We start from the raw sequence: 17,350 nt of genomic DNA on the forward strand, positions 1-17,350 counted from the left end.
CATTATTCAACACTCGCCTATGAGTGAGAGCATTCGGTGGTATTTCATTTTCTGTTCTTGTGTCAGTTTGCAGAGAATGATGTTCTCCAGGTTCATCCATGTCCCTACAAAGGACACTTCTTTTGAATGACCTAGAGAAGGGTTTGGTTTTTCCTTCTCTCACAGGCAGATGGAAGGCGCTGCCTTGCATGTCTCTGAAATAGGAGAAAGACCCGCTTCCCAGGGGGGCCTCAATAGGAACAAAAGTCAGCCGCTGGCTCTGTGTCTGTGCCTGCCCTTCTTTCCCCAGATGGAAGGGGAGAGCGGAGAGAGGCACAGAAGACAGGTGCAGCCCAGGGGTGAGGGAGAGCCTGGAGGCGCGGAGTGGGAGACGGAGGTGGTGGTGAAACAGCTTTCCTCCTCCCGGGGGTCAGCAGCGATTCAGCCACAGGCACCGTTTTCCACTGAAATGTGAGCACGGACAGGATGAGCACAGCCCTCGCAGCGGTCATGGTGCCTCTGGTGTGCGCCTGTGTGTGCTGCTGCCGCTGTCATCACAGATGCACCCCAGCTGTCACTCCCCACTCCCGCTCTGCTCCGGCTTGTTGCTCGTGCACACACGCGCGCGCTCTCCTCCCTCTCCCCTTTCTTGCCTCTCTCCTCTCTCTCTCCCTCCAACCCTCTGTTTCCTTCTCAGTTTGTGACTGACCCAGCAGCACCGTCCCCTGTCTGCCGCAAGCAGTCCACCTCCTGGTGCTGTGTGCTGTGTGCCAGCCCCTGCTCCCGCTGAGTGGAGACTCTGGCACCAATGCCCACTGCGCTCTGCCTGCCGGTGGTGTCTGGATTTCTCCAGGAATCCCAGGAGGGTCTCACTGGAGGATTGAGAGCCACCTGATTGAAGGCGTTTGCGGTCAGAGTAAAGACGGGTGAGTGCTGAGCAGCTGGTGGGAAGGAATGGAGGGTTGGTGTGGACAGGGGGTGGTGGGGCATGGGAAGTGGGGACCTGCCATCTCTTTGCCCTGCAGGAATAGCTGCAGTTGCTTCCTACCTGGAGGCAGTTGCTGGGGCTGAAGAAGCTGCTCAGGCTCAGGCACCTGAGCATCCCAAAGGTGCAGGACACTAGGAACTCTGATCCCACAGTGCTGGGGACAAGAGCTGTGGATTCTGCTGGGAAGCGGGAGGAGGGCAGTGCTGGTGCCAGATGACAGCCCCGGGTGGCATGGAAACCGGTCCCTGCAGCATGCAAGAAGCAGCCAGGAACCTTGTGCTGTCCGTGTGTCTGGCTCCGTACAGAGAGCCCCAAGAAACTCGGGTGTCAAGGGAAGTGGGTGGGATGGCGGCAGGGTGCTAGGAACAGATAAGAGGAAGGATCAGGGTGGAGGGTGGCAAGGCGGAGGATCTGGGTGTCTGAGGCATGGGCACAGACCCAGGGACTGGGCCTCCCTACAGGCTGCCTGCAGGTGGCTGTCCTTGGACAAGGGTGTGGAGGATCCCTCCCCCAGATGAGCACAGGTCCACTTAGCTATGCCTGAAGCCTCCCAGGTGAGGGCGAGGCCGGGAGTGGGCAAGAGAGAGAAGCCCTTCCCTGCTAGCCCAAGGGCAAGACAGGAGAACCAGGCCTGTGAGAACCTGCTGGGGTATCCCACAGCTGTACACCCATCGTCAATCTACAAATGGGTCAAGGAGCCTTAGTGGGGGCTGTGCCCTGAGCTTGGGCGCCGGGGACCACAGCGGGACCAGGCCTGTCTGGCTTCTTAACCCAGGCAGGGGTCACGGACACCCTGAGTGGAGTGGGCAGTAGCTCTAAATCCCCCAGGCCCATTTAGACAGCGCCGGAGAGAGGGGCAGCCTGACCGGGAGCCAGAAGTTCGTATTCCAGCACCTCCCCACAGGTCTGGGGCTAGGTTCCAGTTGGTGGGTCTGTCTCTCCCACCCCCAAGCTGTCCACATTTCTGGGGGGTGCTGGCACCTGGCTGTCAGGGCTCTTTGGGCAGTGCCTCTGTGACTCAGATGACACCCCTGCAGCTTAGATAACTGCCTCAGGTTGGGGTGGGGAGGGAGCTGAGCACGTGGAGCTGAGGCGGGGGAAGTCCAGCTGGTAGGGAAACCCGACAGCAGCTTCCGAGCTGCCAAGAAGAGCCCAGCTCTTCCCACCCCCACCTCCCCACCGCAGAAAGAAAGTCTCAGCACTGCCAAAAGAGGGAGACCAGGAAAGCCAGGCCCACGGGGAGGGGAAGGAGAATGCCTGCTTAAGCAGCTGATCTGGTGTCTTTGGGAGTTGGCAGAAGCCTGTCTGAGCCCAGGATGAGCAAACCCTGCTCCCATTTCCCAGGCACCAGGGCCCAGGACCCACCTCTGGGCTGCTTTGGCCTCAGCGGGCAGTGCAGGAAGGGAGGAGGGGGTGGTGTGTATGCGATGATTGTGGGTGTTTGGGAGCTCTGGGGGTGGAGGAAGGAGCCAGCATAGAGGCTGTCTGCCCCTCTGGTCCTTCTTCACCCAGCCAGGCCTCCCCTGCACCTTGTCTGGGGCCACCACCCTGAGCCTAGCCCCAGGGCCCAGTGGACACCTTATATCCTTCATGTTAGGGAGCAGCTCCCCTGAGGAGCCGCTGAGGTGTCTTCTCTGTTCTGCTTCCCAGAGGGTCTGTTTGGGATTGGGAATATCTGACAAGGAAACAGGAGTGTAGGAAGCTGGGGGTGAGGATGGGGCATGTGTTTTAAAATGAACCAGGAGGGCATATGTCTGTTCCAAGTACAAAACCTGCTTCCTTACTGCCTGGGCAGTATGTGTGGTGGGGGTGATGGGCAGAGAAGAGATCTAGCACGTGTCCTAGAGGCTCTGGACGCCCCATGTGCAGCGTCAGGGGGAGCCCAGCCTAGACAGCGTCCCAGCCACACGGAATCTCTGCCGTCTTCTGCATGGGGCTCTGGCTGCCCACTCTCTGGGCTCCCTCTCAGCCTTTCTGGGGTTGACAGAAGGGCACTGCCCCTGCAGGCCCAGGGTATGAGCCTAGTCCCAGCTCTGGTTCTCTGTGGCCTTCTGCAGAGTGAAGGGGGTGGCAGAGTGGGCTGCCAAGGCCCCTTTTACCCAAATGAGCGAACTTGGAAATGAGGAGTTCTGTGAGTCTTCCATGCTGAGGGTTGTGGAGGCCTTGTCCTGAGTCAGGGACCCTTGACCCAGGGGAGATGCCAGCAGAGCGGGCACACAGTAGGGCCAGTGTGATGGCCTAGGAGTCAGGAACTCAGAGGCAGAGGCCTGATGGGCATTAGCTGGCTGTGTGTCTTGGACACTTGACATGGAGGGATAGACATGCGCAGACACATGAGAGGAAGGGCGCGAACACCAGGGGAGTGTGCTGGCGGTTTCCAGCGAGAGCCTGAGCCTAGATTAATTCACTTCCATCTGAGGAGGAATGGAAGGGGCAGGTGCATGGAGCGTCCAGCCTCCCGCTGTCCCAACCTAGCTTTCCACAGTGAGTGAGTGCATCAGGCTGCTCCACACCCTGAGGGGCCAGGTGGGGTGCTAGCAGGGAGAAAGCTCCCACCCCCAGTCTCCAGGGTGGCTGCAGCCCACTCAGCTCCGCAAGTGGAACCCCCTGCTCCTACTGGGGTCTGCTGCTTCCCCATGGCCTCCCCAGCCCTGGCTGCCCCAGATCATAGCTCCAGCCTATTCCCCTCACCTCAGCACACAACACATCCCCCAGCCAGAAAGGTTTCTAGAAAGCCCCCTCCACTCTCTGTATGAGCCTGGCCTCCCAGGGCTTCTTCTTCTTTTTGAGACGGAGTTTCACTCTTGTTACTCAGGCTGGAGTGCAATGGTGCGATCTCGGCTCACCGCAATCTCTGCCTCCTGGGTTCGAGCAATTCTCCTGCCTCAGCCTCCCCAGTAGCTGGCACTACAGGCACGCGCCACCATGACCAGCTAATTTTTTTGTATTTTTAGTAGAGACAGGGTTTCACCATGTTGACCAGGATGGTCTTAATCTCTTGGCCTCATGATCCACCTGCCTTGGCCTCCGAATGTGCTGTGATTATATGCGTGAGCCACTGCGCCCGGCCTCCAGAGCTTCAAGAAGGGAGGCTGGGAAGCGGGGAACCTGGCTTGCTTGCATCTCAGTCCAGCAAGTCACAAAGCCTCTTCCTTCATCAGGTATATGGGGACAAATCACCTGCCTTCTCGGCTCCAGGAAGAGTGGACCGGGCAACTGCAGAGGACCGGGCAACTGCAGAGGACCATTCAGAGGAAAGGTGGCGTCTTCCCTTCCTACCTCTGCCTTTCCTGTACAAGTAACCTCCGGTGTAAGCAGACAACCGAGTTAGGAGCCAGAGAGCTTGGGCTCAGTGAGTCAATTTGCTTAATTTTAGCAAGTTACTTAATTTCCTGTGCCTCAATTTCCCCCATCTGCAAAATGATAGTAACAAGAACACTAACCTCAGAGAGTTGTTAAAAGGATGAGGAGCACTCCACAGGTCTATGACTGTGATGATTGTTTCTCCCCAGGTCCCATTAGTTTCTCAGTGCATCCTGGAGGCTCAGGGACAGGCCAGCATGATCTCCTTGGTGGCCATTTGCCCTGCTGAGCGGTGCAGGCCTAGTAGTTATCAAATGCGAATATGCATGAAAATTGCCTGGGGAATCTTGTTAAAATGCAGATTCTGACTCACTCACTCTGGATGCCACCTGAGACTGCCTTCCTACAAGGCTCCCAAGCTAGACCAATGCCTCTGGTCCATGGAGCACACTTCGAGGTGCAATGTGTTTCTGATGCTCCAGAGTTCCCCACTGGGCAGCTTTGAGCTCCTCAGTCCCATTCTCCAATCCTGGCTCTCTCTGGAAGGGAGACCAGGGACTCCATGGAGGCCTAACCCCTTATCTTTGGCCTCCCTGTCTCTAGGGCTGGGTTAGGAGCAAGCCCAGCGTCCATAGGGAATGACGCCATGGGACCTGGAGAGAGGAGATCTGACTGTCCCCCATACTGCACCCTGGGTGGGGACTTCCCTCCCAGAATGTGAATTGATTTCAGCGGTTGTCAGCGCCTGCTGCAGCAGCTGCTCTCCAAGCTTTCTAATGTAGGTCACCCCCTTTCCTTAAGGAGGCTCCACTCTTCTGGGGGTGGGAAGGGTCCTTTGGATGGAGGTGTGTTGGTAGGCGGAGGATAAGGAACTAGGAAGTGCTGGCTGCAGCCCCACCTCTCCCTAGGAGTCCTGTGGTGCCACACAAGTATGACTGACTGGCCTCCCCTACGAGCTGCACAGTTCTTCCTGCTCTCGGGAAGGCTCTTCCAGCAGGAAGCCCAAGGGGACCCACTGGCAGGATTAGCTGCTCAGAGAGCACAGGGCACATCTGCGTGGACTGGGGGCCTTGGTTTTCTCTTGACACTACCAGGATCAACAGCATCCTGCCACCTCGTGAGACACCTGCAGGTCTGCATTGTGGGGACTTGCCTGACCTGTGCAGGTGACATCCCATTTGAGGCTGGGGATGGGACATCCAGACCTGCACAAGAGGCCACCTTCACCAGCCTGTTTGCTGGTCAACCCCTGGGCTCACAGTGGGGGAGACACTGAGGGACGGGAAAGGGTGGGGTGCAAAAGAGGAATCTGCCCACAGGAGGCAGAAGCCTTAGGTGGAAACTGGCCTGAGCTTGGGTGGGAGGGTTTCTCCACTCCCTGTCTGCCTGCAGCAAGCCAGAAGGAGTGGGAGCAGAAGCCTGGTGGGGTATCCAGCCTCAACATGGGCCCTGAGCATAGGAAGTATCTTATGGGTTAGGGACTGCCCTGCAGGGGTTCTCTCTAGACCTGACTTCCGGGCTGGAGGTGGCTTACACATCCGTCTGCTGGGGACATTCGGGAACGTAGAGGCATCTCATCAGCTGCCTGAGTGTTGGCATTTGAGGAGTGCTGGAGTGCTGCCTGCAAGGTGCGCGCATGTGTGCAGGCATGGGGGCACATGTGTGTTAGCACATGCCTAGCTGCACAGATCTCTGTGGGTGTGTGTTTGCATCACATGCTGTGTACAGGGCTCCAAGCACATGTCTGGGAGGCCTGTGTGTGTGTCCTGCTCTGTGCATATGTAAGTATCCCCTGAAAGGGTCACTACTGGGTGACAGTGTACAGGGAGTCAGAACAGCCTGGCTCAGAAACCTGCAATCCAGTCCCTGACTTACCATGTGACCTTGGGCAAGGGCTCATTGTCTCTGAGCCTTGGGTGGCTGTGGACTGTGAGCTCTTGTGATGGGCATTCTCAATTGAGTAGGAGAGATTGTTCTGAAGGTCAGGGCTTGAAGGGCAGACAGCATGGGTGCTGCTGTTTGAAGGCAGGACTATGAAGGCCGTGGGTGTGGGGCAGAAATGCACAGACTCCACAGGACCGGGGTACTCAGAAGTAAGAAATAACGTTAGTGTGAGGTTGGTGGGACTGGGAAAAAAAGCTGTCACATAGACCTGCTGCTGACACCCCTCTCCCTTGGAGGGAGGAACTACTGCTCCTCACGCCTGTCTTGGGCTCAAGTCCAAGCTAAAAGCAGGGACCTTTGCCTGAATTTCCATGGTGATGTGCCCTGAGTGTGTCAACTCTCCTCCCTTCACTAGATTGATCCTCATAGAAATTCCACCAATCAGGTATTGTGGTCACCACTTCTAGAGGTAAAGAAGCTGAGGCCCAGAAAGTTTATTTAAAGAAGTGGCCAGACAGGGATTTGAACCCAGAGCCCCTACTCCTGCCAACAGGCACCAGGAGCCTACTGGGACCTGGCCTTGAGACAGTGGTTAGAGAACCGTGATGGCGCCACTCTCAGGGGCTCCTACACCCCTCATGCCAGGGACAGAGGTCCACCCGAAGGCTGCATGGGGACCTGGGCTGCCTGCAACCCTACATTGTGCCGAGCCTTGTGACCCTCTGCCAGCCCCTGCAGGGCCCTCGGTGGGCTGGCACCCTTGCTGTGTGGGGGAAGGGGAGGAAAGACAGCCAAGAGGGCAGATCTCTGCTCCTAAGCAGGCTGCCCTTGCTGGGGGCAGAGCCGACTGTCCTGTTCTAACGGGGCACTGCTGTGGCCGCCTGAGGAGCACCCGGGGAAGGAGGGGCCATGGGAAGCAGAGGGGAGAGGATGGGGCAACAGGGTTCGCAGCAGCAGGACCCTGATACCTGAGGGGAAACCTGCAGATTTCTGGGCTCAGCATGCAAGCTTCCCGGCGGCTCCATCCACCTACGGGGCTGTCAGCTCCACTCTGGTATTGATATCAGCCCCCAGAATTGCACAGGCCCATGGGGGCAGGGAGAGGGAGGCTGCAACCAGGAATCACCCAGGGACAAATCTGGCAACCAAGGAAGGTCAGAGGCTGGGAGCTGCCTGGTGCAGGGAACCTGTGGAGTGCAGAGCGGGGTGGGGGCACCTCCCTCCCGGCCCCGGCCCCTCCAGCTGCAGCAGATAAACACATGTCAGTCCCCTGTCCCCTCTCTGATGGGCTGGCAGCCTGGGCCTCCCATCTGGAAGGAAGTGGAGACCCCAGCACACAGCTGTGTCTCGGTTGAGAGACACTGGGGGCAGACCCTAGAAAGGGTAAGTGCCCCCTTGTTCCCTCGGAAGGAAGCCTGCTCCTGCACCCTGGCTGCCTCGGGGCCTTGCTCTGCGATCTCACCTCTCCTCTGTGTCCCTGTCTCTTCCTAGCAGCTGCTGCAGCATGAACCCCTGAGCTGATGAGTCTTATTATAGCCCGGCTGGCGGAAGACAGAGCGTTGCTATTCACCTCTGCGAGGGCGACGACAGTGCAGGGGGAAGCAGCAGGCCACCCAGTGGCTCACACCCTACGTGGCTGTAGCTGCCAAGGGCCTGGCTCCTGCCTCCCTGGGGCCATGGTGAGCTGTGGTGGGGCTGCAGAAAATGGGACCCAGGTTAGGGGAGCCTCCAGGGACAGGTGACAGCTGTGACCTGTGACCTTACTGCTCACCTCGGAGAGATGACCTTAGTTTCTCCCCCCATAACTCAAGGAATGCCTAGATGGGAGACCATGTTGCCATGAAAACATTTGAGTGATCAACATACTTCAGAGGCAACGAGAAGGCAGTGGAGGCTGGGTGGACACTTGGGTGCGCCCCAGCCTGGCAGCACTATGTCTGCCCTCGCCCTCGGGCTCCTGGGAAGCTGAAACCTGCCCACCCCCATTCCAGGGGTTGAAGGTTTCCTGACTTCTCTCCTTCTGTTCCCTGGCTCCTCTTCTTCCCCAACCCAGGGAATCATAGCAGGAACAGGAGAGGGCATAAGGAGTGTAAAGAGATACCCGGGCCCTCTCCCTAACCCCTGGGTTGGAACGGGGCTCCCACGCCTGCCTAGGCTCAGTGCTCCTCCCTCCCTCAGGACTGACAGGCGGCGCACCCAGGGGCTCCTCTCTCCCCAGAGCAACAGGGCCCGGAGAGCCATGGGCCTCACCATGCTGGCACCGGGCAGCAGCCCTGAGCAGAGGGGCAGGCTTGCCCTGCAGTGGAGGCAGGTGTCCTGTGAGTACACCCCTGGCCTGGAGGAGGGCGTGGGTGGGGTGGGGGTGCCAAGGTGATGGTGGGTAGCAACACAGGCTGCAGGGCAGCCTAGGCCAGATTCTCCTGGGATGCCCGAGGCCATGTTTTGGGAAGCCAGGTCATGCCCATGGTGATAGCATCCCTGCCAATCAGGGTCACCGCAGAGTGCTGAGCGGTTAGACTCCAAGTTGGAGGCCACCACAGTTGTTCTACCTCCCCCAGGTAAGTCTCTGTCACCTTGCTGGGGTCCCCAATAAGAAAAGAGCTCTGCTGGAATGCAGTCTTACACAGCCTCACTGGGGTCTGAGCTCGCCAGCCTGAGCTCGCCAACCTGAGCTTGTCAGCCTGTGTTTCACAGACTTTGGTGAGCCCTTTTGCTCCCATAGGGAACTGCCCCCTTGGCTGGCCTTGGCCAGGAGCTGGGTCAGCTTGGAGATGTCTCTTATGCTCCTTATGCCTCCACTTTCCCACCTCTCAGTAGGCAACCTAGTGGGCTCTTGGGATGCGGTGCTGGAAGAGACTTTGGGGTGTGGGCAGCCCCTCCTGCATGTGGGCAGACTGAGCCCTCCATTTACCAAAAAGGGAGGAAGCGTGAATGAAGGCAACGCTTGGCGGCTGTTAGCGTGAAAGGAGCCCTGAGAATTCTCTTTATATGTGTCAAAGGGACAAGGTCAGCAGGGGCTGGTCTGCCCAAGGCTAGACGGTGGCAGGGAGGAGATGGTCCTGTGGGACAGCCTTCTGCCTGACTTCCCGCTGTGGCCAGCCCTGTGATACAGCACCCCACAACATGGGCAGCCTGAATTATTCACCATGTGAGAAGCTGGCCCCTGAGTGACTCAGATCTCCTTTCAACCTCATTCTAGAATCACTCAACACCTCACAATACGGGGTTGTTTTCTTGTCACTGGAGCTTTTATGCCACGCTGGTCTCCTGGAGGGGTGGGCAGGTGGAGGGTTGCTCTTCTCCAGCAGCTCTCTTGGCCCACTGTCAGCCCCTTTTCTGGGTGGGGTGAGTGGCTTCTGGTGATGCTGATTCTTTAAGAGGGAAGCTGAATGGGTTGAATTTTTTTCCTGGGGAAAGTCAAGTCTGAAGAATGCTGATTTTCAAATGGCTTGGGGTGGTGGTGTGGAGCCAGATAATCTGGCGGCAGATAGGCTTAGAGGGGTGAGAGGCTGAGCCGTGACATGAGGTGACCCCAGATAGCCAGAAAGGGTCTCCCCAGTGGGCTTCAGGGGCTGTGCCTGTGCCTGTGCTCACTTCTCCTTGAGAACAGCAAGGCCCACTGTTAAGCTGTAGGGCGGCCTAAGCCAGATCTGACATGTGGCTCTCAGCTGTCATAGACCCTCCAGGCAGGGGAAGCGAAGAGTCTCATCCTGTTCCTTTGGGACACCAGACTCCCAGGCCCCTATTGGAAAGAGACTCAAGGCTGTCCCAACCAGGCACCCGGCGGGGTGGGGGGTGGGCCGAAGGCTGTGAGCTGGATCTGAACTTTTCTACCAGTTCTCTGGCTGGGGTCTTTCCTCTGGGCTGGGTGGAACTGACCTTGGCTGGGCTGACCTGATGGGGCTGAGCTATTTTGAGTGCTTCCCAGTTCCTTTTCACCAACCTTCTCTGCTCCTCAGGAGAACACTTAAGGGTTTTTAAGGCCACTACTGGAAAGGGCCACTCCACAATGGAAGGCACTGCTCTGATGTGATTGTTCGCTGAGGGTCACTCTCTCCAGCCCTGTGGATGGGACCCCAGGCTCGCTACGCAGAAGGGTCTTGGGCAAAAGATGGGACCAGGAAAGGAACTCTGTGAATTGAGCCATTGTGCATGAATGCTGCCCTGTAGCCCCTAGGAACAGAAGCCCAGGCCGAGAGCCTGGATGGCTTTAGGGTGGGGGTCAACTTTAGGGTGGGGGTCAGCTTTAGGAACTTCTCCTGGGCCAGTGATTTGTCAATGCAGCAGTGGATTTGTGCGTCTTAGCCTGTCATTCCCACAGTGGGACCCTAGGCGCACGGCCTGGGCTCTAAAGCCTCACGCCAAGTTGCTGGCGTCATCTTGGGTGTGGGGTTCATGGAAAAGTAACAGCACCTGGGAAGCTGGGAAGGACAGGGCTAGGAGTGCCGTTTTGTGCTCTCGCCTTTCCATACACAGCCTGTCCAGTGCAGCTCCAGAGTGGGGGTGGGCCGCAGAGGGGAGGGAGCCAGCAGCCAGGCCATTTTCCTTAGGAAAGAGAAACTGTCCTGGCAGAGACACTGGGAGAGGGCATGGGGCGGGTTTCTCTGACAACCTTATCTCCTTTATTTTATCAACATCCATGGTGTCAGTGGGACCCAAGCTCCCTAGGAGCTGACTGCGGGAGGCCCCATAAGCTTCCCATCGCTGTGCACCAGGGTGGCTCGTCCTGTGGGCCCTGGCTGAGTCTGCAGAGTCATTCTCCACTCAAGTGATTTATCTGCCAGATGTGTGGCAAGGCAGGGCGCCCTGCAGACACTGTGTGGTGCCTGTTAATATGGAAGTGGCTTTGGATTTGTTAATTATCCTTTTATGTGGTTAATATATGTTTATGCATTGATGTGGTTTGTGCCAAAGGAGATAAAGCCAAGAGCCTGTTATGATATGAGCTAGAAAGGAGGGGAGAGAAGCAGGAGGTGGTGACCTGGCCTGTTGCTTTCTTTCCCCCGTCTGTCCCTTCTATCAAGGGATCACCTGCTGGATCGCCCTGTATGCGGTGGAGGCCTTCCCCACCTGCCCCTTCTCCTGCAAGTGTGACAGCCGCACCCTGGAGGTGGACTGCAGTGGTCTAGGCCTCACCACGGTGCCCCCGGATGTGCCTGCGGCCACCCGAACCCTCTTGCTCCTGAACAATAAGCTGAGTGCCCTGCCAAGCTGGGCTTTCGCCAACCTGTCCAGCCTGCAGCGCTTGGACCTGTCCAACAACTTCCTGGACCAGCTGCCCCACTCCATTTTCGGGGACCTGACCAATCTGACCGAGCTGCAGCTGCGCAATAACAGCATCAGGACCCTGGACAGAGACCTGCTGCGGCACTCCCCGCTGCTACGCCACCTGGACCTGTCCATCAACGGTCTTGCCCAGCTGCCCCCTGGCCTTTTTGACGGGCTCCTGGCTCTACGCTCTCTCTCACTTCGCTCCAATCGCCTGCAGAACCTGGATCGGCTGACGTTTGAACCCCTGGCGAACCTGCAGCTGTTGCAGGTGGGGGATAACCCCTGGGAGTGTGACTGTAACCTGCGTGATTTCAAACACTGGATGGAGTGGTTCTCCTACCGAGGTGAGCACAGACGGCCCTGCTGGGGCCTGAGAGATTGGGAGAATCACCCCTGGCCCCACACTTTCCTCCTGGTGGCTGGGCACTGACTCAGCAGGCCAGGGGAAAGAAGGGGGCGACCCTGCCTCTATGCCAGCTTGGCTAGAAGAGTCACAAGCCTCCCCTCAGATGATGAGCCATCACCCTTCCTGCCAGCAGGAGAGAGGCTGGTGCTGCTCCCTCCACCCTCACCCTCCCCTCCTCACTCTGTGTCCCCTCCCCCAGCCAACTCCCTCCTTCCTCCTAGGAGGACTCACTGAACTTGGTCTCCCTTTTGTAGGTTACATAAGGGAAGTAGAGACACCTGGGCTATCCCACCAGGTTTGCCTGTGGGCTTCCCCAGTATGGTGGAAGGAGGGAGAAAAACAGCTCTTCTGAAGAATACAGCCGCCTCTTAAAAACATCTGCCCTTACAGGAGAGGGGATAGAACGAATCCTCAGTAAAGCCAAATCTCCCTTTTGGTGACACTGCCAACTTCCTCTCCCAAGAGATTTTGTTATCCAAACTTCAAGAAGAAGTCAAATGGGTTAGGTTTTACTTTCTTTCCTTCCCCTTTTCTTTAACATGGGAAAGTATAAAAATGACTTATGAGGTGATCACATGACATAGGAAAGGCGGCTAGTGAAGATGGTGGTGAGGTGGACCAGACCCTCGTCTGAATTTCAGCTCTACCACCTGCTAGCTGTGTGATCTTGAGAAAGCTGGTTACCCTCTTGCTGTGGCAGAGCCTTGTCTGGAAAGTGGGAAGGAAACAATATCCATCTCACAGGGTCATTGTGAGGATTAAACGCGGCAATGCACAGAACGTGGCTTGAGAGGTGCTTCACAAAGTGAGACCGCAACAAAACGTCCATGTATCTGTTCACGTGCTGGTAGTGATCACATACTAAGTGGACTTGAAACACCATTTGGTGCCCAGAACAAAGTAGATGCTCAATGAATGTTTGCTCAATATTTGAGCTGTGAAAATAATGCCAGTGCTTTTCGTTGAAGTCTTACTACTTTTGTTTCATCTCCAGCCACAATTTCAAATATTTCCACAAAATTCTCCTGCATTAGTTAATTAAAAATGTTTTATAAACTATAAGATGCCACAAAATGTTAGGTCACTATGATCATTTCTCCCAGTCTCATGAGTGGGAAAATGATGATTACTACCTGTATGTTTCCAGTTTACCAATGTCTTTTCATGTACATTATTTTAATCCTTACGTCAGCTAATTGAGACAGATCTTCTTATGTTACAGTTAAGAAAACTAAGACTCATATGTAATTAAATGAATTAAATAATTTTCACAAGATGGCACAGCCAGGATTCAACCTTGGGTCTTCTGAGCAGGGAAATGAGGCTGCACCTGTCAGCACTCAGCTCTGCCTCCCCAGGCGGCCCCACTGATACATGTCCCTGGGATGTGAGGTTTGCTGCAGGCCACCTAGGCGTCAGCTGCACAGGGGAACCAGGCCATGTGTCTGCACACCCTCCTCTCCTATGGTCATCAGGAACTGAATTCCCAGCACAAAAAGGCATGCCATGAGATTGTGCATTTTTCAGACTTTTTCAATAGCAGAGTTGCTTTCAACCTTGCATTTTTAAAAACAAAATCCTGGAATATTTCCATCAGCATCCTGGGGAAAGATTGATGCCTATTGCAGGAAGAGACTTTCGGCAGATGGGCTGCAGAGGGAGCTGGCAGTGACGGAGTGGCTGCAGTCCGAGTCTCTTCAGCAGGGGGTCTAATGCCTACGTCTAGATTTCACTGGAAGCTGAAAGAGGGCCAGAATCCAACTTTCACTTTCTAGGGGACATCTAGGCAGATTTTTGTCCTCAGCCACCCTCTCTCTCACCCTATTCCTGTCCTGCATCTGTGTCTCCCCATGTTGCAGCCAGGCTCACCATCACCATGAAGACGTCATGGTGAGCCTGTGCGCCCGTGTACCCACACCTCCTCATCAGCACCAGCCTCCTCTCCTTGGCCTCGTGTATCTCCAGGGTTCCCCCTCCAGATCCCTTTGTATTCACAGGGCTGTGGTTGGGACAGTGATGGGGTCACTGGATTGCTCCTAAGGAGGAAAAGGAGAACATTCCTGCCCAACTCTCTTCCTCCTTGCACCAAGAAGGGAGCTGCCCATTCTTAGGCAACCAAAAGGTCCTGCATGGAGGGGCAGTGGCAGAGGCCGTGGGTTTGACTTTTGTCCTTTGCTTGAGAGGGAAGAACCCTAGAGGGATAAGATGCTGTGTTGAGACGGTGTCCTGGGCTCACTGACAGGCGATGAGCAGGCAGATTCGGGGGCAGAGTGTGGCAGGGACGCTTAGCTCTCCGCAATGACAGCCCTTTCCTGAGCACCTCCCATTTAGCACTGCCTTACTCTATGGGTCAGTTTGGCCTAGGAGAGGACAGGCCGGATGGAAGTGGCTGCATGCTTCTCTATAAAATGGGAATAATGACAATATCCATTTCACATGGCTTCTGCGAGAATGAAATGGCACGATATACGTAACTCACTGTGGACTTGGCTCAATCAATGCTGTTTTCCCTCCTCCGCTTCCTCTTCTATAGATGGCGATTCCAGGATTGACTACATTGCTGATAAAAACTACCTTCTGGGGCTTCCATTTTGGGGAGCTGGGGATGGGGAGAGGGAGTGGAAGTTCTGGGCCCCTGGACAGCCTCTCTTTTTTCTCCTGCATGCAGGGGGGCGCTTGGACCAGCTTGCCTGCACCCTCCCCAAGGAGCTGAGGGGGAAGGACATGCGCATGGTCCCCATGGAGATGTTCAACTACTGCTCCCAGCTGGAGGACGAGAATAGCTCAGCTGGGCTGGATATTCCTGGGCCACCCTGCACCAAGGCCAGTCCAGAGCCTGCTAAGCCCAAGCCTGGGGCTGAGCCAGAGCCGGAGCCCAGCACAGCCTGCCCCCAGAAGCAGAGGCACCGGCCGGCGAGCGTGAGGCGAGCCATGGGCACGGTGATCATCGCAGGGGTCGTGTGTGGCATCGTCTGCATCATGATGGTGGTGGCTGCTGCCTACGGCTGCATCTATGCCTCCCTCATGGCCAAGTACCACCGGGAGCTCAAGAAGCGCCAGCCCCTGATGGGGGACCCTGAGGGTGAGCATGAGGACCAGAAGCAGATCTCTTCTGTGGCCTGAGTGCCCACCCCCGACCTGGCCAGGTAGGAAGGGCAGGGAGAGCACACCACATTGCTCTGCCATAGCCCCCACCTTGACGTGGCGCTGGCCACTGCTTCCCCCAGTCCACTCTCCTCCCTACCCTCCAGCAGACAAGCCACAACAGGCTCTCTCCCCGCACTTCCAAGGCTCCCTGGAAGCCACGGTGCTGGGGGCTCCTGCTGATGCTCCTCTCTGGGCCAGTACATCTTTGGAACATCTGGGGGATCTCCCTAAGGCTGTGGCCACAGCAAAGCAAGGAGGTGTATGCAAGAGGAGGCTTCCAAACTGGGCATTCCCCTGTCGTCCTTCCTGCCCTGGGGCGGCCACAGCTGGTGAAATGTCCTACCTTGCTGGTCCCACCTCACCTGCATTGAAGGGACAGGGAGGGAGGAATCTGAGGGATGGGGTAGATTTCTGAGACTCTCTCCTAAGCCAGAAAGACATTGTTGACACCCCTGCAGTATGGAACCTGGTCCAGCTCTACAACTGCTGGCACCAATGTACAAACACACCAGCCCTGCCATCTGGACCCAGCACTTAGAAAAACCATATACCCCTGGCTGACGCCATCAAGCCCCTGGATCTGCTATAGGCCACACTGACCACATGCTCCTGGATTCACTAATTCACTCACACACACCCTTTCTATCACCAGTGCAATCACATGGATTGAAAGAATGCACACACACACACACACTCTCACACACACACGCACACTCTCACGCACTCACACGGTCACATGGAGACCAAGGCTGTGAGCACTGGGACAGCAGAGACATGCTCTTCCCCCAGAGTCTCCCTGAGGCCACAGACCCTCTCACTTGCTCACTGCAATCTTCTCAAGTCAACAGGGAAGGAACTCAACCAGTAACACCAGGATCCTTTGAGATCCTTCAAAGTGGGCCAAAGTGGTGCCACTGGAGGAGACTTCCTGTCACCATGGTAACCCACTCACACCTCTCCTGCTAGGCTTTCCCAGGATACCACCCAGGGGCCTGGAGCGGCTGCATGTGCACATGGCGGCCTCCTGAGAACCCAGCCACACACCACTGGTGTTGCCTCGGTCCTGCCCACGCACATCACAGCGCCAGGCCCCGGGGGCCCCCCACCGATTCCTGCACAGACTGCAGCCTGGCACCATGATTCTGTGCCTCTCCCCCTCCATCTTCAGCACTCCTGGCCTGTGATTTCAGGGCTGGGACTTGGTGGTGCTTTGCCATTGGTGGCACCCTCTGAGGAAAGCAGGTGGCAGGCAGAGAACACGGTGGCTCTCCTGAGGCTCAATGCCTGCCAGCTCATCCCAGACAGACTCCAGGAGCAGGAGGAGTGGCCACATGTTGCCCAGAGGCTCCGAGGATGGGGTTTCTGTTCCTGGGCTTTATCTGCTCAGTGTGGCTCCCCAGAGCACTTCATTGCACCCAGGTGGGGTCCAAACCAGAGGGTGGGCGGGAGCCTGTCTGGGATGGAGCCACCTGCTGCTAAGACCGTGGAGGTTTTCAGGGTCACTTGTCCCCCTCCCTAGCCCCGCCCCTCCTCGGAGTGTGTTGGTGGTGGGTACCTAGGTGTCGTGCTCACAGAGGCTCAGCAGATGTCAGGCTTGTCTCTGGCTCTCTGGTGGAATCTCAATGGGGGCTCGGGAAGAGGCCAACCAGAACTCTGAAGCCAAGGGTCTGAGTGGAGAGAGTTGGCAGGCCTAGCTCCTGTGCCCCCCGCCGACCCTCCCTGCTTATGCGGCCGTGGGTGGGTGAGGTGGGCTGGGGGCCAGGAGGAGTGCCTTTGAGAAGGTTGGTCCTGGCAGGTGGACAGAGGGCACTTGGCATGGGCTGCTCACTGGGATCCCAGGCCACCCTAGCCTCCGCCACAGTCTTCCTTCTTTTGGCATGCAGGCTGATACCAGATCTGGGGATTTTCTAAAGGGACTGTGGGGAGGGGAGGGCATTGTCAATGGTGGTATCTTTAGCCTGAGACAGAAGATTTTTAAAGGCAAAATTATATTTCTGGTTTGTTGTTTCAGAAGAACAATAAAGACTGTATTTTCCTACGTACTTCCTGGTTTCATTGGGTGGGAGGGGGTCTTGGGTGCCAAGAGAGTCACCTCCTGCCCCCACCTCCCCAGGAGGCTGGACAAAGGATGGGTGGCCATGACCCTGATGCATAGAGCTCTGACAACAGACAGTGCCTCCTGCCCAGGACCAGGGCTGGGGCAACGCTGGGAGAGAGCTGAGGCTGAGTCCTGAATCAGAGTGAGGGCCTATGGCTGGGGGCAGTGAGCTCATGGCCTGGCAGTCTGGATGGTGCCTGACAGGCAGGTTCCTGAGCTCCAGGGCAGCTTTGCTGGGCAGCACCGAGGCTGTGGTGCGAAGGTGAGCTGGGGA

General features: G+C 56.7%; 2 protein-coding genes across 10 annotated transcripts in view; one reads left to right on the top strand and one right to left on the bottom strand.

Moving 5' to 3' along the window:
* CACNA2D4 (calcium voltage-gated channel auxiliary subunit alpha2delta 4) overlaps positions 1 to 17,350 on the bottom strand; it is a 128,118-nt gene that overhangs the window by 27,026 nt on the left and 83,742 nt on the right. Inside the window, exon 28 of one of the 4 annotated variants that reach the window (XM_078338420.1) lies at positions 13,476 to 13,570. The exons of the other annotated variants lie outside the window; for them this stretch is intronic. Coding sequence (XP_078194546.1) covers positions 13,554 to 13,570 — 17 coding nt within the window. The 3' untranslated portion in view covers positions 13,476 to 13,553. Of the gene's footprint in view, positions 1 to 13,475; positions 13,571 to 17,350 lie in introns of those variants that run through there. 4 annotated transcript variants of the gene reach the window in all.
* LRTM2 (leucine rich repeat transmembrane protein 2) lies at positions 664 to 17,018 on the top strand. 6 transcript variants are annotated; one of them, XM_078338440.1, is made up of 7 exons: positions 664 to 905; positions 4,129 to 4,226; positions 4,874 to 5,048; positions 7,649 to 7,833; positions 8,333 to 8,472; positions 11,179 to 11,769; positions 14,500 to 17,018. In XM_078338440.1, the coding sequence occupies exons 5-7, from the start codon at positions 8,394 to 8,396 to the stop codon at positions 14,952 to 14,954; spliced, it is 1,125 nt and encodes a 374-aa protein (XP_078194566.1). In that variant the 5' UTR covers positions 664 to 905; positions 4,129 to 4,226; positions 4,874 to 5,048; positions 7,649 to 7,833; positions 8,333 to 8,393; the 3' UTR covers positions 14,955 to 17,018. The 6 variants fall into 6 exon arrangements, with proteins under 6 accessions (XP_078194566.1, XP_078194565.1, XP_078194564.1 ...); XM_078338439.1 differs by lacking the exon at positions 4,874 to 5,048 and having other exon boundaries at positions 4,129 to 4,319; positions 7,646 to 7,833; XM_078338438.1 differs by lacking the exon at positions 4,874 to 5,048 and having other exon boundaries at positions 4,129 to 4,319.

The sequence above is a fragment of the Callithrix jacchus genome, chromosome 9, assembly GCF_049354715.1.
Source record: "Callithrix jacchus isolate 240 chromosome 9, calJac240_pri, whole genome shotgun sequence".
Taxonomy (NCBI): domain Eukaryota; kingdom Metazoa; phylum Chordata; class Mammalia; order Primates; family Cebidae; genus Callithrix; species Callithrix jacchus.